Raw genomic sequence first — 16,924 nt, 5'->3', positions numbered from 1 at the left:
TGTGTGTGTGTGTGTGTGTGTGTGTGTGTGTGTGTGTGTGTGTGTGTGTGTGTGTGTGTGTGTGTGTGTGTGTGTGTGTGTGTGTGTGTGTGTGTGTGTGTGGCTAAATCAGTGGCTTCCTTTGGAACCCCAAATCGACATTCATTAGATGATGGACCCCCATTCAATAAGAAATAAATGTAATTAAATAATCTAAATGCCATAATGGTCGCCTACATGATTAATATAATCATAGTGGTGACATAGAAACATCTTGTTAGTCTTCTCTTCTTGCATTTGTGTGCAAGAAGAGAAGACTTCTTGCAACACTGTGTTGTAATAATTCCAAGTGTAGCCATTAAACTGGGGACAACTGCAACACCCTCAATGCCCACTGGGGGTCACCAGAGCCCACTTTAGTTTGAACTCCATGACGTGAACAACTACTACAGCATTGGTTCTCAAAGTGGGGTCCCGGGACCCCCAGGGGTCCTTAGGGGGGCTCCAGGGGGTCCCTCCCAGCAAAAGTAGCAAACATTATCACAATCCTCCTACCCTAAAATACAACGATCTACATTGCATCCATGATCCATGCAACTGTCATATTTACTGTACACTTATTGACTTATATTAGAATAAATCTTGATTTATTTTCCCTCGTGCGTTGCCACGCACGCATACAGCACAGACAGCTTGTGTGCGGCCTGCTACTGAATTGTGTGTGTGTGTGTGTGTGTGTGTGTGTGTGTGTGTGTGTGTGTGTGTGTGTGTGTGTGGCGCGCGTGCGCGCGCGCGGGCGGCAGGGGGCGGGCGGCAGGGGGCGGGGCTGCACCGTTCTGATGATAGTGATAGAAAACACCTGCGTTTCTTCAGGAACATTAACAACATCACAGAAGATGACCGACATGTTTTCACCGTGCGCGTGGTGACGGCGACGCGACTTCTGCTCCTGCTGCTGCTGAACATCTGGCGCGCGTCCCTTTGATCGTCGGCGCGTACGTTTTAATTACGGCGGACGGACGGACGCGCTCATCCCCGCTGCGCGTGCACGCCACGCACGCACACCCTCTCTCTCTATCTCGGTCTCTTGCCTCTCCATCCATCCACCATCCCACACACACACAGCGATGGACGCGGCGTAAAACTAAAAAAATAACCGCGTCCCTGAATTCTTCCCGTTATTTTTCCGCGCGTTAATCCTTGGATAATAATCATCATCACCGCCACCACCACCGCGGGAAAATGGCGACGGGAGGCGGCTTGCATGGGGCAGGCTGGCAGCCTCCTCCTCCCCCTCCGTACAGCGGCAGCAGCGGCAGCTCCAACCCCAACCCTGTGAACACCTCGGCGGCCAAACCTCCCTCCTCCACCCCGCCTAGCAGCAGCAACATGTCGACACTGGAGTACACGCAGGACCTGCACCTCAAGATGAGCAAGAAGATAGCGCAGCTCACAAAGGTATCAGTCTTCTATGAATGCTAGACCAGTGTGGGTTCTCTTATCTCTTCTCGAAAAACCTTTTAATTGCATGGACCCCCCCCATAACCCTGAGAGTGTCCAAATGGAACCAAATGGACCCTTATTTGGTTCCATTTGTGCACACTCAGAGTTACAGACCTGTTTCATCAGACTGATCCTCATGGTTGGACGGGACCACCACTTCGTGAACCACTGGTGTGTGTGTGTGTGTGTGTGTGTGTGTGTGCGTGCGTGCGCGCGCGCGCTGTTCTTGTGTAAGGTGCTTGTGGGTGGGCTATGCCTATGCCTGCATGGGTTGGCATATAGGGAGACACACACACACACACACACACACACACACACACACACACACACACACACACACACACACACACACAGTGGATGCCATGATCACCATTTGCATTCCAAATGATGGTGCTTATGTGTAGTCCTAGTGTCCAGTGGTCATCAGTATGTCCGTACACGGACAGATGTGTCCCTGGCAAAGACTTGGTCTTGTCCGTGGCAACATTTTAGATTTTATGCACCATGATAATGTTCTTATTTTGATCATAAGGCCCAAATTACTGAATGTCAGTCTCCCGGTTTTCTTCAGAATATGTATGACACTGATTTACTACAAGGTGCAACACTATGGCATATTTAATAGGAGTCCAACTACTATAGTGGTTCTCAAATATTGTATTTGCAAGGACCCCCTTAACTCAGAGGGTACAAATGGAACCAAACAGACCTATAGGGTCCATTTGGTTCCATGTTGAACACTCAGAGTTACAGACCTGTTATGGTCATTCAGTGCTATAGCTCTTTATGTGTTTCTGGGGATATTATTGTGCACTCGTTTTGTATGTCTGTGACAAAAATGTCCACCACAAGCCAGCATGACGATGAGCCCTGATAGTGACACATGAATCGTCATCGCAGTCTGGTGGTGAAGCTCACATTGGTGCGTAGCAGCGTAGGTGTACTCACTGTATGTACATGTTCATTCAGTCTGGTGGTGAAGCTCACATTGGTGCGTAGCAGCGTAGGTGTACTCACTGTATGTACATGTTCATTCAGTCTGGTGGTGAAGCTCACATTGGTGCGTAGCAGCGTAGGTGTACTGTATATGTACATGTTCATTCAGTCTGGTGGTGAAGCTCACATTGGTGCGTAGCAGCGTAGGTGTACTGTATGTACATGTTCATTCAGTCTGGTGGTGAAGCTCACATTGGTGCGTAGCAGCGTAGGTGTACTGTATGTTCATTTTAACATAACTGTAACATAACTGTATGTACATGTTCATTTTAAGCACAGCAGATTGTACCGGCAAAAAAACAATTCAGAATCGGTGACAATATAAAATAAACTGTATTTAAGGTTATATGTGAAGACTAGGTGCCCCAAATGATGCCCCTGTGAGTAAGGGTCCATTTGGTTCCATTTTGCACACTCTCTGTGCTTAAAATGAACAGAGGATTTTCCTGTTGTATTGTTTGGGTAGCTCGATAACAGATACTAAGTAGGCTAAATGCAGCAGCACTGTCTCTCTCTGGTAGTCGGTGTACTATAATCTCAGTGTACTTAGGCCTGTCACAATTATTATATCGTCAATCTGTTGTATGTTGAATAATGTCCATACGTTGTTTTTGAGTGGTGTAAACCACTCCTACAACTGGCTTTTGTGTGCAGAAAAAATGAGCATGGTTGCTATGTTCAAAATAATTTCTGACGTAATTAAATCACACCCGGGTGAACTGGATGACCGTAGCAACCATGCTCATTTTTTCTGCACAAAAAAAAAGCCAGTTGTGAAATCACATCCGGGTGTGATTTCATTACGTCAGACATTACGTCAGACCACAGCTGATCATGCTATATAAAACCTTACACCACTCAGTTCACACGGGTGTGATTTTTTTTAATAGAAATAGCAGATCTACAAGCTCACAACACTCACACGACATCACTTTGTGACAAGGGCGAGCTATTACCCAGCCTAAGACTAAAACATAATATAATATCTTTGGTTATGTTAGTAATTGATTCATCTAAATACCCGCAATCTTTTGCTAGGTTAATCTGGTCTGTCTGGTTGGGAAGTGGGAACAGTCCATTCATTCCTCACATGGAGAGAGGTTTTAGACCTGAGGCCGATTCTACAAAATGTGTTCTAAATCCTGACAGTTTTCTGAAAAACCTATGTTTCTATGTCAGTGGTTCTTAAACCTCTTCATGTCAAGGACCACACAGAATTATATGCATTTGGCCAACGACCCCCATCTCAAAATGTTTAGTTCCAGGGACCCTCAGAAGCAAAGATTTGAATTAAAAATGCGCGCTCAAACAAAATACGTCGTATATCCAAAAGATTTGCACACGTTTTCAGTCATGATAAAAAAAGTATGTCTATAAGCTCACAGCGCAACATGACGTGCTACTATGAGCTGCTTGTACTACTTTTGAACATAGCAAAAGTGATTCCCAAACCTTTTAGCCCGTGACCCAAAACAGAAATTTGATATTCGTTCTGGACCCAATCTAGTGAAAATAGCATATCTACAAGCTCACAACGCGGCGCGAAGCTTGTAGATTGGCTATTCTTCTTAATCAGTTGTTTCTAATTCATGGTAATTCTTAGATTTCTCTTTTAATATCTTCATGAAATTACTTCCAAAAAAAATCATTGAATTTGTTTTTAATTCATGAATTTTATTTAGCTTTTTGGGGAATATTTTTTGAATATTTTTTGTTGTCTGTGACCCACAAATGGTTCCCAACCCAGTGTTTGGGAACCAGTTCTTTACAGTAGCTAAAACGTAAAAATGACACAGATGCTTTCCAGGTTTTAATGGCTTATTAATACACACACACACACATATATAGCTGCACATTTAGTGTCCTGGAGTGTCTCCAAAGGTCCTTCCCATATTTATAATTAATATATTTTTCTATTTATCTATTGTCTTTATACATTTCTAGAATGATGGGTCAAACATGTATAGGTTTAAATTATGAATTAATTAATGTCTGTTAGGTCTACTAACTTCCAGGCACTTTAAGGCCCGTTTAGGGGCTGGCCCCATACAATGTGATAGCTCCTTGTGATGTGTCTACATTTTATTATTTACTATTCCTGATTCGATTTCACACGACATTTATCCTGTCTTGGTACCATAAATAGAGTCTTCCTTTGATATCTTTCAAGGTGATAACAGTTGACACCGGTATTCAATAGGTCTATCTCACAGAATTTCCCCGCCCCCTTTCCACGCCCCCTTTCGGAGCTAGTGGTGATAGCGTGACGTCACTCCATAGACACTACATGTTAACAGAGGTAATTTAAGAAGTCTACAACTTTTGTTTTCTCAAGGTAAGGTTTGTTCTATCTGTTCGAGATGATTTACCATCTTGTTTGCTTCATAATAATATTGGTCTGTCACATTTTTACATTAGGAAATGTACTTAGATTCTCCAGAGAAAAAAACGTGTAAATGCTAATGTTAAATGACACCACTATCTACCGGAAGTGGGCGTGGAAAGCAGGCTGTGAGATAGGCCTATTGTACTTGATTGTATCACATATAATACCTAATTTCCTGTAGGCCGAAACACGTACGCTGTCTGTCCGTCAAATAAAGGTAAACGAATCATGTGAAAAGGACATGTATTGAGTGCTGGCATTTTCTTCGTTCTCGTTTTGTGTCCGACCGCACATAGCTTCCTCCCATACTGTACTGTACTGTACTGTACTGTACTGTACTGTACTGTACTGTACTGTACTGTACTGTACTGTACTGTACTGTACTGTACTGTGCTGTGCTTTTTGTATGCCATCAGAGAGAGAGATGATACAGTATAATAGGCTGCCTTTTGTTCGTTCCCCCAGGGCAGGAGAGGGGATTATGTAATGTTGTCGGTGAGATGATGCAGTTATCTGTCACTGTTTTTGTTTTACCTGCTGGAGCTTATAGGGGTCTCCAACACGGGGTCCCCCCAGGGGGTCCTCAGAGTTACTACATCTGGGGGGGGGGGGGGGGGGGGGGGGATCTTTGTGTGATATGGATTTAGTTTTTTAAACGCTTCAACCCTAGAATAAATCCCTATTCTGAGGGGAACATTAACCGGACGCAGCAGCAGATCTACAAGCTCACAACGCCTGACGCTGCGAGGCGTTGCGAGCTTGTAGATTGGCTATTTTCAGCAAAGTGTCTGAATTCACACAACACTTTGATGATGCTATAGAGAGAGAGAGAGAGAGAGAGAGAGAGAGGGAGAGGAGAGGAGAGGGGGGGTGGGGGAACCTGAGAGGGAGATGTGTTTGTGTGATTTGTGTGATATGGATTTAGTTTTTTAAACGCTTCAACCCTAGAATAAATCCCTATTCTGAGGGGAACATTAACCGGACGCAGCAGCAGATCTACAAGCTCACAACGCCTGACGCTGCGAGGCGTTGCGAGCTTGTAGATTGGCTATTTTCAGCAAAGTGTCTGAATTCACACAACACTTTGATGATGCTATAGAGAGAGAGAGAGAGAGGGAGAGGAGAGGAGAGGGGGGGTGGGGGAACCTGAGAGGGAGATGTGTTTGAGATGGTGGCGGTGAACACTGGCATTTGATCCTATAGAGTGTACCGCAGAGGGGGGGGGGGGGGGGGGGGGGTGTGTGTGTGTGTGTGTGTGTGTGTGTGTGTGTGTGTGTGTGTGTGTGTGTGTGTGTGTGTGTGTGTGTGTAATGCTTGACAAACTGGGCCAAGCTCGGTCCAACCTGTCGCGTCCCAACGGGCTTGGGCTCAAATCTTAAGCTCTACAGCACAGTACAGGTATTAACCCATTTAGGACGGGAACCCCTTTTGGTGTTTTAAGGATTATGTTACACTTTAGCTATTGAAAAATAGCAGATCTACAAGCTCATAGCCGCGATACAAGCTTGTACTGTAGATCTGCTTTTTTATTTTTTATTGTGGAAATGTGGTGCAAATCTTTGAATATATATTCTTTCAGAGCGGATGTTTTTAAGTCAAATCTTTGCTTCTGGGGCGTCCCTGGAACAACATATTTTCAGATCGGGGTCGGCGGCCAATTTCATATAATTTCTGGGGTCCTTGACATGAAATAGTTTGAGAACCACTGACACAGAAACATAGGTTTTTCAGAAAACTGTCATGATGTAGAAGAGATTTTGTAGAATCCGCCACAGGTCTAAATGGGTTTTAAATACTGTCAACTAACAGCAGCACAGTACAGGTCTTGAACGAGGCATTTTGCTCTTGATTAACTAATCAAGGGCAACCACTTAAACCCTGTCATCCCAAATATGGGCATAGGCGTTCGCCTATCCTATCTATCTACAGTGTGGAAGTGGTTAATATATGTTTTGTAATAATAATCAAAATCTATAAAGGAACTACGCAAATACTTATCACCTAGATAATCTTAGATAATCATTTTTGAGTGGTGTAAACCACTCCTACGACTGGCTTTGTTAGTTTACGTGTCTGTCTGTCTGTGCTCAAAAAATGAGCATGGTTGCTACGGTCACCCAGTTCACCCGGGTGTGATTTCATTACGTCAGACATTACGTCAGACCACAGCTGATCAGTCTATATAAGACCTTACACCACTCAGTTCACCCGGGTGTGATTTCATTACGTCAGACATTACGTCAGACCACAGCTGATCAGTCTATATAAGACCTTACACCACTCAGTTCACACGGGTGTGATTTTTAATACACGGTAAGACTATGGTGATTAGTATTATTGACATCAATTGAGTGGGTCAGTCGTGTAACTTTCCCAACGTTAAGCTGTGTATGTGTTCAACAACGCAAAGTAACACTGACAGCTATGAGGTGGCGAAAGCTTGCCATTCTTAGCAACGGTTGCTATAACTATTTGGATTAGCATTGGGGTGGGGTTTAGCGAAGGGCTAAAATGTGACAGGCCTAACTGGTGGTCTCCGGTCAATGATGTATATTAAGTGCATTTAACTACATATATGAAAAATATGTCTCGACACAGAAGGAGAGTTGAGAGGAGAGGAGTTGTATGAAGGGGGACTGCCCATAACGCCAACATCCCGTTAGTTAGACTAAGCCGTGCAGGTTAGGTTTAGGGACTTTGTAAAAAATACTACGCAGACACAAAACTCCAAATGCGTTCATCAACTATCACAGTGTTGATGAGGTCACATGGATTCAAGTTCTCAGTCGCCAAGACTGATTTCAGTCATTTGGATTCCATAGAAGCCAGCACGTCTTCTCTGGAAGCACGTCTTCTATGGAAGCACGTCCGTCGCTCACCGAAAATAGCGGCTATTTACGATTGTTAGTTATTTTAAGATTAGGTTTAGTTATTTTAAGATTATTAAGAGTATTTGAGCTGATCAAACTAGAAATAGAACACATGTTTTAGAAGCATCTTACATGGTCTCAGAAATGTGATAAAAGCAAAGGTTTAAAGCCTCAAATGTGTTATTTATTCAACTGGTTGGCTGTTATGTGGGACAGCAGCAACAAAGAATGATAATACCTAAACATCCTGAATACACTTGAAGTTGAAGTCATGATATTTTATTTCTTTATTCCATGATGAGGTCAGTTTAATGTAACTATAGTGTCTGCTGGGCGTGGCCCTTTGCTTGGCTCGCGCCTTAGGAATGGGGCCATATGAAACCTACTCTTCACCATTACTGTGGCAAATATAATCTGCAATTAACCATATAACATTATCACGATAATCAAAATTACCTCCAGCATCCCTGTATTCTGGGGGTAACGTTTGCTAAAAATAGCGGATCCACGCGTCGTGAGCTTGTTAGATCTGCTACGAGTCGATATCGAATCGATTTGTGTCGAGGCAGAAAGAGCGTACCAGATGTGCTCTTTACAGGACTGCAAGAGAGTTTAAGTGGTACTGAATTTGTAGATAAACACAAGCTAATCTGTCCTAGCTTGTATAATGGAATAATTTCACCATAAATTAAAATCTCAGCGATGCCATTATTGTGAGCGTTTCGGATGAACGGCATCGAGATAATGTGAATGAAGCACATGCAGGAAGATGACTCAATCTATAGAAATATAATTCTGTGTATGTTGGCTGGTGGTGAACGCTCAAGGCTCGGCCGAGTCCCTCATCAGACTTAATGCGTTCAGTGCCTGTGTGTTTTACGGTGGCTACGTGTTATCAGGGTAGAGAAGTCTATTTGCATTTAGGAATTTGACTCGGTTCTATGACCAAATATGGAGATGAATGACATCACAGTGATGACGTCATATGCCTCCAAGTACACTGACGATGCGTACTGCACTTGTACAATCTAACTATAAATGCACCAAGTGTGTGTGTGTGTGTGTGTGTGCAACTCGGGAACTGTTCTCGGTCGGACCCACGGTTATCCAGAAGCGCCACAAAAAGGCCTCTGCCCGAGTTCTGGACAGGGCCCCTGCCCATGTCCATACAGTATATGGAGCTGGCCTGTTCTGACATCACAGCACTCCATATTTGGGCATGCCTGACGCATAAGGCCTCTACCCGGGCTCTCCCCATGTCCATATATGGAGAAAAGGGACCCAACGGGCACCGCTGTAGAGGCTCCAACAGGCACCGCTCTAGTTATAATAAAGTTAAATGATCGGTTGACATGACAGCTCTTTGTGAATGTGTGGTGAGTCAAGCTGTCACTCTGGTCCTGGGTGTTCTTCCCCTGATAGTACCGTCGGCATCCTTAACAAAATCCAGGCCCAAATTTATCCTGAATGACCTTTCAACTGTTTATGAGGTTGCTTAAAAAGAGCTCGGTGAATTCTTGCTGACGCTAGCTGGCCGTGTCAGTAAGTGCATTCAGGTTATCTCTGTTCGATCACAGACGAGCCGTGATGGAGGGCATCTTTACCCTCCATCTTGAATTGAAAAAATAATGTGTCCTTTTAGCAGCGTATTCGTTTCCGCATTCACCATCATCATCGTTGTTGATTATGACGATTGGGGTAAAATACACGTAACCTTGATCTACATCCTCCGACATAGTAATTTCATTTTAAAGATAAGATTTGGTTTCATTTTACGCTCTCAAGAATGTTCTCAAGAGTTAAAAGATCTATAAGGGTCCATAAGTGTCATGTTTCGCTCTCAAGAGTTAAAGATCTATATAAGGGTTACCAACTCTTCCATCATTTAGCTGGGAACTGGTGTCTTTCTCCTTTTTCTTCATCATCGTCTTCCTCGTCTTCCTTGTCCCCACCGACGGGAGACGCCGTCACGGCCTGCATGATGAGGTCCATGGAGCACATGCACTCGGTCAGCTGCTCGTACGCCTCCACGAAGTTCTGCGTGAGCATGGTGGTCTGCTCCATACTGCGCTGCTCCATGGCCTCCATGCGGTCCACCCAGGCCAGCTCCTTCCTCGTCCACTCGGTGCTCCGCGCCTCCACGCTCAGCCTGGCCGCCTCCATCTGCTCCCTCCAGTGCTCCTTCTCGGAGAGCAGCCGCTCGCACAGCCTGGTCCTCGTCTCCTCCCGCTGCTTGTAGAAGAGCACGAGCTCCTCCATCTGCTTCGCCCTGAGCTCCGTCCGCTCCTGCTCCTTCTCCAGGAGCTGGATGGTCCTCTCGGCGGAGCGGAGCTTTTCGTCGAGAAGCGTCTCGCCCCGTTCCTGTGTCTTCCTCTCTGTGGTGCGTGTGAGTTTCTCGTGAAATGTGCCGCTATGAGGTTCCAGTTGAGCCACCTGCTCCCAGTTCCTGGTGTCTTGCGCGAGTCCATCTTCGGGCCGTGTCCTCCTCTCGGCGGAGCAGAGCTTTTCTCCGAGAAGCGTCTCGTTCCGTTCGTGGAGAAACGTGTCGCTCTGGTCGAGTTGAACCACATTCGCTCCCTCCTGCTGCTCCCAGTTCCTGGTGTCCTGCGTGATGAGGCATGATGTAAAGCTGAGATCCTCGTGTTTGTTGCGCGCCTCCACGGGAATGCCATTGACAGGCGGTCGGCTGCCGTCATCTTGTGTGGGCCGTGCGCCTTCCATTTTGAAAATGTACTCGAATTAAAGTACGAGTAAATAAAAGCGCATCTCTAAACGTTCACTCCTTTAGAGGGAACCCAACCATGTCCTTTATACCCTCAGCGCTAGCACTGTGATGACGTCACTCTGAGCAAGTCCAAAAAAAAATTCCGATACGGACAAAAACGACCGACCCACCAATCCGTGTTTAGCAACAGTTGCTAAGTGCGTTTCCTGGCACACAGTAAATGGTGCATTTATATAAATGGTAAATGGTGCATTTATATAAATGGTAAGTGGTGCATTTATATAGCGCCTTTATCCAAGGCACTTTACTGAGATTGTGCATTTCATTCACCCATTTACACACATTCATACACAGATGGTGGAGGAAACCATGCAAAGAACACACCTGCTCATCAGGAGCAATTTTGGGTTCAGCCTCTTGCTCAAGGACACTTCGACACTAATCCCCCCCTCCCCCCACCTCCCCGTTCCTCTCTGTCTCCCCCCCCCCCCACACACACACACACACACACACATGCACTTGCTGCACTAGTAACATGTGTCACAGCACTGCCCGGCTTTGCTCATCTGCACTGAGCTACAATATTCAAAACGAGACACACATTCCTATCGATTCTTAACTATGACCAGGTCACAACAACAAAGTCTCAAGGTCGATTTTGACATCAGGCAAATAAAGCATTATTATATTATTATTATTATTTGTGTGGGCGGTTGGGTGTCACAAATGTAATGTCCAGTTTGGATCGGCCAACGAACCCAAGCCATCGCAGGGTTGGTCAGGCTTCATATTGCTCTGAACCGAGTGGAGACCACTTTAAACCAGCAAACACTGAGAATGCTAGTGAAAACTTTTTGACGGTAATTACATTCACATTTAATTTCCTCTCCTAAAAGAATATTAAACCCAAGTGTATGTGCTTATGCCTGCGTGCGCGTGTGTGTGCGATGAATGAGCAAACAGGCCAGGCTTGCCACATTTAAAGACAGAGTGGGCACAGCTGGATTACTCCCCTTTGTTTTTCTCTACATTTGCTACCACGTCACGCATGGCTATACATAATCACTCACACACACACACACACACACACACACACACACACACACACACACACACACACACACACACAGAGCACTAAATCCTCTGTCAACTAATGTAGAGCACAACGGCATGCTGTACACAACCACGGGACTCGCAGGTCACAGCAGGGAAATAAAGCTTCATTCCTGAAGTAACAAAACGGTACAATTTGAGATGATCTGTGGGGAGGCATCTTGGTGTTTCTGTCAAGTATCTGAGGGGAGACATCTTGGTGTTTATCTTGTGTTCTCTTCGACACGCTAGTGTCGCCCTCTCCTCAGAGAGTGAAGGGTAGGCCGTGACTCCTGGTTCCACAAAGGCAGCCATTATCTCCGCTCACTTCTCCCTTTGTGCAAGTGAGATAATCTTTCCTTTTCCTACGACGCTACCCCCCCCCCCCCCCCCCCACCCCTCCCTCTCTCTGTCTGTTTCATATGATTTCAGAGTCTTAATGGTGTCAGTTAATCTGATTGCATAACGGTCAGTTTCAGTGCAGATCAATCCATGTTCGCCTAATGAGTCTCAGTGGTCCTACTGTATATGCACGCACGCACGCGCGCGCACATTAGTATTAGGCCTGCGTGTGTGTGAGGACATCAGCATTTTTGGATGGCAATTTTGTGATTGACATTTAGTATAAAGCCTAAAATAGCAAATCTACCACCTCACAAAATACAGCAAATACTCGAACGTGCATGTGCCACCGACCGCACAAAAGAAAAGCAGCTCGGAATGATGCACACAAAATAGCTACAAAACACTCATTGTGAGCTTGTAGATTAGCTATTTTTGATGCTTGACACGATGCGCATCCAAGTATACATCGGGCATGAAAATGAACAGGCAACAACAATATAACAGCTCATGAAATGTAAGCGACCCAGTCATCAATGGGAGTCGACCCCATGCCGCCTATAAGCCAACGGGAGTCTGCTGAAACGCTGGCTAAGCCAATGGGCACTGCCCCGCACCACAGAGGTATGCATGCAACGCCCCCTGCAGCCTGAAGCTACTGACAAGTAATAGCTGCAGTGCTAATGTTATGAGCTAACTGGACAGCAGGAAAGCCACAACAAAACACAGTCAGTGAACCACGAACGGAATGTCGGAAACGAACGCAAACAGCGGCCGCGAGGTTGTCAGAAACAACAGAAACAAACGAGTTACAAAAACTGAATTATAATATGGGGTGGAGAAAAAAAAGCACAACGGAGACAGAATTGGAGCTGGATTTAAAGAACCCATAGCTGGTGGGGAGGGAGGCGTTGCATAGCAACCGGATCAACGTTAAAAGGTAAAATGACCGCCTCCGCTTTCTTATATGGAGTATACGGGGGTGTACGAACATGTTCGTAGTTGGCTGATGTCGTACCCTACCCTAGCCTATGTTCGTAGTTGGCTGATGTCGTACCCTACCCTATAGCCTATGTTCGTAGATGGCTGATGTCGTACCCTATACCCTATAGCCTATGTTCGTAGTTGGCTGATGTCGTACCCTACCCTAGCCTATGTTCGTTGTTGGCTGATGTCGTACCCTACCCTAGCCTATGTTCGTAGTTGGCGCAGAAATAATTAACCATGATAGATTAATCAAACACCCGTCCTTTTTTCTGGTGACTGATATCTAATACGTGAGGGGGGCCATGTTTTTTCAATTACTGTTTTCATTTATTTTTAATAATTCTTTTGGAAATGAACCTCCTCCAGGAGGAGGCTGGAGGAGACAAGAAATCAATTAGAAGCACAATATCAGTCACCACAGTGTTTTAAATAATGCCTCTCTACTCAACCGTGGCTTATTCTAACTATAAACCATTACAGACTCGGACGGAACAGCCTCGACTAATTAGATGTAAGGCGTGAGTTCACATCCATAAAAGAGTCCAGTCCAGAACATCATTTAGCTCCTTTTAATACTTTCCAGTGAGCTACTGTATGACACAGTCACTAGGTGCGTTTCCATCAAGACCTTTTTTTTTAGCGCATTTTGGATTTTGCGCATGAATTCCTGAATGGAAACAGTACTGTAGGACGCGCCATCTTGCATCTCAGTTATTCAGTCAGTTATTACTTATTAGTCACTGTTTGTTTGTTGTTTCCTTCATTGATGCGTCTGTCATGCGTATCACCTGGCAATGATTTCACATTATGTGGGGACTCCACTTGCACTCAGTCAAGGCAGATGTATTTCTGGTAAGGCTGTGTGTGTGTGTGTGCGCGTGTGCGTGTGCGCGCCCGTGTGTGTGTGTGTGCAGGGTAGCAGATGGTCATGCTCTAGACCAGGTGGGCCACGGGACAGCTTAGTTTAGACATGCAACGTCCGCTCAGCGGTTACAGTGTGACAATATCTCCTCATTGTCACTGGTATTGATGCAGTATGGACTGGTCTGTCATTGCCACTGGTATTGATGCAGTATGGACTGGTCTGTCATTGTCAGTCACTGGTATTGATGCAGTATGGACTGGTCTGTCATTGTCACTGGTATTGATGCAGTATGGACTGGTCTGTCATTGTCAGTCACTGGTATTGATGCAGTATGGACTGGTCTGTCATTGTCAGTCACTGGTATTGATGCAGTATGGACTGGTCTGTCATTGTCACTGGTATTGATGCAGTATGGACTGGTCTGTCATTGTCAGTCACTGGTATTGATGCAGTATGGACTGGTCTGTCATTGCCACTGGTATTGATGCAGTATGGACTGGTCTGTCATTGTCAGTCACTGGTATTGATGCAGTATGGACTGGTCTGTCATTGCCACTGGTATTGATGCAGTATGGACTGGTCTGTCATTGCCACTGGTATTGATGCATGGACTGGTCTGTCATTGTCACTGGTATTGATGCATGGACTGGTCTGTCATTGTCACTGGTATTGATGCATGGACTGGTCTGTCATTGTCACTGGTATTGATGCATGGACTGGTCTGTCATTGCCACTGGTATTGATGCAGTATGGACTGGTCTGTCATTGCCACTGGTATTGATGCAGTGTGGACTGGTCTGTCATTGCCACTGGTATTGATGCAATATGGACTGGTCTGTCATTACTTGCGCGAGCAGAGCGTGTTGCAAGTACTGTTTTCGGATGTGTGTATGTCGGTGACACCCTCGGCCAATCAGGGCGCTGCGTGCGTACGTCGGTGTGTCGCTCTGCCAATCAGAGCGCGGGTTGGCAGCTTGCTGTGTATGTCGGTGGTCCCTTTGACCCTTTGGATCGCCTCCTTGTGTTGGTGGAGTTGCTCGGCCAATCAGGGATTAGCTGATGACAAAACTATGTGTGTTTATGTAAAAACATGTTTAAAAGACGTATGTGGATGACGTAATCAATTTAAGTTTATAGTATTTATTAACTATATATGTCAGATGTTTCAATAACTTGATTGGGGTCTGCTTATAGCGCAGTAGTTGACTGGAGGGCCGGGCCGCCAAGGTGCACGTTGGCAGCTCGACAGAGTGCATTTCTGTTACTTATTGACGCAGTATATGGACCGGTCGGTCATTGTCACTGGTATTGATGCAGTATGGACTGGTCTGTCATTGTCACTGGTATTGATGCAGTATGGACTGGTCTGTCATTGTCACTGGTATTTATCGATGCAGTATTATGGACTGGTCTGCTCCACTGCTCCTGTACTGTTGAGGCCAGGCAACAGAGACATACATACAGTAACAAGGACTCCACTTCACCCATTTACACAAAAACTGCTCACATTTTGTACTGTAAGTGTCAATACTGCAATGCAGATGTATTCAAAGTGTACTCAAGTAAAAGTACATCAAAATGTACTTAAAGTACCAAAAGTAAAAGTACTCATTATGCAGAATGTCTCATTTCAAAATGTCAACTGTCTAAAAATATTGTGATAATCAATCAGCAGATCTACAAGCTCACAATGCATTGCATCACAAAACACATTGTGAGCTAAGCTTGTAGATCTGCTATTTCCAAATGGCCAAAATACGATGTAGGGCTGAAGTGTTTAATGTATGTTTTGTAATAATAATCAAAGTAACTAGTAACAAAAGAATTCAAATAATTGGATAGTATTGGATATTGGAAATACTCAAGTAAAGTACCAATATCTCAAAAATGTAACGTAGCTTGCAGAGTTAGTTCAGTCAGATACTCGAGGGGCTCATTCAGTGTTATGCAAGACCCATGTAATTCGCTGACGTGGCAATCAGCTGACAAATTGGGCGGGGTATTTAAGATAACCTGGATTCTTCCTGTGTTCCTTCCTCTGAATATGTGTTCCTGGTTGGTATGCACTGCTCCCACGGCCACCCCAGCACCACCTCCTGTTCCCGATGGGGGGGGGGTTGTTATTGTATATCTTATCTCCCTGAAAAGTTTGGGAACTGCCACTGGCAGCGTTTGTATAACTAAGCTTCAGCACCATGGATTCAGCCCTCATATATCCACACCAGTAAGACGCCTGAGGGCGAGAAGCGAGAGGTCAGATCAACATATGGAATGTCAGAACAGGTCAGCTCCATATATGGAGATCTAAGGGTGGCAGCGGTGGCAGTGTCTTGAGTGTACAGGGTTTGATGATCTAGGCCCTAGATCAAAAATTAAGACCCGGCCCTATGGGCCCTAGATTCTAGTAGCTGCGAGGTTCGGTCACAAATTTAACTAAGCTTCAGGCACCATGGACAGCACTCATATCTACATAACTATGCTATAGCACCATGGACAGCACTCATATCTACATAACTATGCTATAGCACCATGGACAGCACTCATATCTACATAACTATGCTATAGCACCATGGACAGCACTCATATCTACATAACTATGCTATAGCACCATGGACAGCACTCATATCTACATAACTATGCTTCAGCACCATGGACAGCACTCATCTATCCACATCCACGGTTCTCAAAGTGGGGTCCACGACGCATAGCCATAAATAATAGTAATATATTGGGGGGGCAGTCCGGCCCCTTGGATTTCTGACAACGTGGACCCCTGAACAATTTAGTTGAATAGCTCTGTAAGTCGTGTTTTCTTTTTTGACTATGAAATGACTTTGATTTAACACAAATATTTCCAATGGCATCTAAGGCTGTAAGTGTGCTTACTGTAGCGGACCCAGCTGGCAATAAGGAGTTGAAGCTCGACTGATGATTTTTACCATTTTATTTAGTAGTCTCTCAACGTGAAAACTGCAACAAGATAGTCAGAATACAGAAATCAAAATCAACCAATAAACATTGGCATCAACAACCTCACAAGTCACAATACATTACAGATCAGTACACATCTCATGAAACTACAGCGAATGCATTGCACATTTCCCATTAGATTGCCTGCATTTCCAATTAAATACAATCAATGCATCCTGAACCCTATAAAGCCTAAACCATCAGTCCAC

At 44.9% G+C, this 16,924-nt stretch overlaps 1 protein-coding gene across 7 annotated transcripts in view; it reads left to right on the top strand.

The window, feature by feature from the left end:
• The first annotated feature begins 947 nt into the window (after positions 1-947).
• The window catches only part of LOC306917492 (protein FAM184A-like), a 73,175-nt gene continuing 57,198 nt past the window's right edge, over positions 948-16,924 (top strand). For all 7 annotated transcript variants that reach the window (XR_013789197.1, XR_013789198.1, XR_013789199.1 and 4 more), the window contains exon 1: positions 948-1,437. Coding sequence is in view for 3 of the 7 variants with exons in the window: in XM_079495753.1 (XP_079351879.1) it covers positions 1,222-1,437 (216 nt within the window). In the remaining 4 variants the exon portion in view is untranslated. The remainder of the gene's footprint in view (positions 1,438-16,924) is intronic.

This window comes from Electrona antarctica (genome assembly GCF_951216825.1).
Source record: "Electrona antarctica genome assembly, chromosome: 24".
Classification (NCBI taxonomy): domain Eukaryota; kingdom Metazoa; phylum Chordata; class Actinopteri; order Myctophiformes; family Myctophidae; genus Electrona; species Electrona antarctica.
The sequence above is the reverse complement of the archived record's forward strand: the minus strand, read 5'-3'. Positions and strand labels throughout refer to the sequence as shown.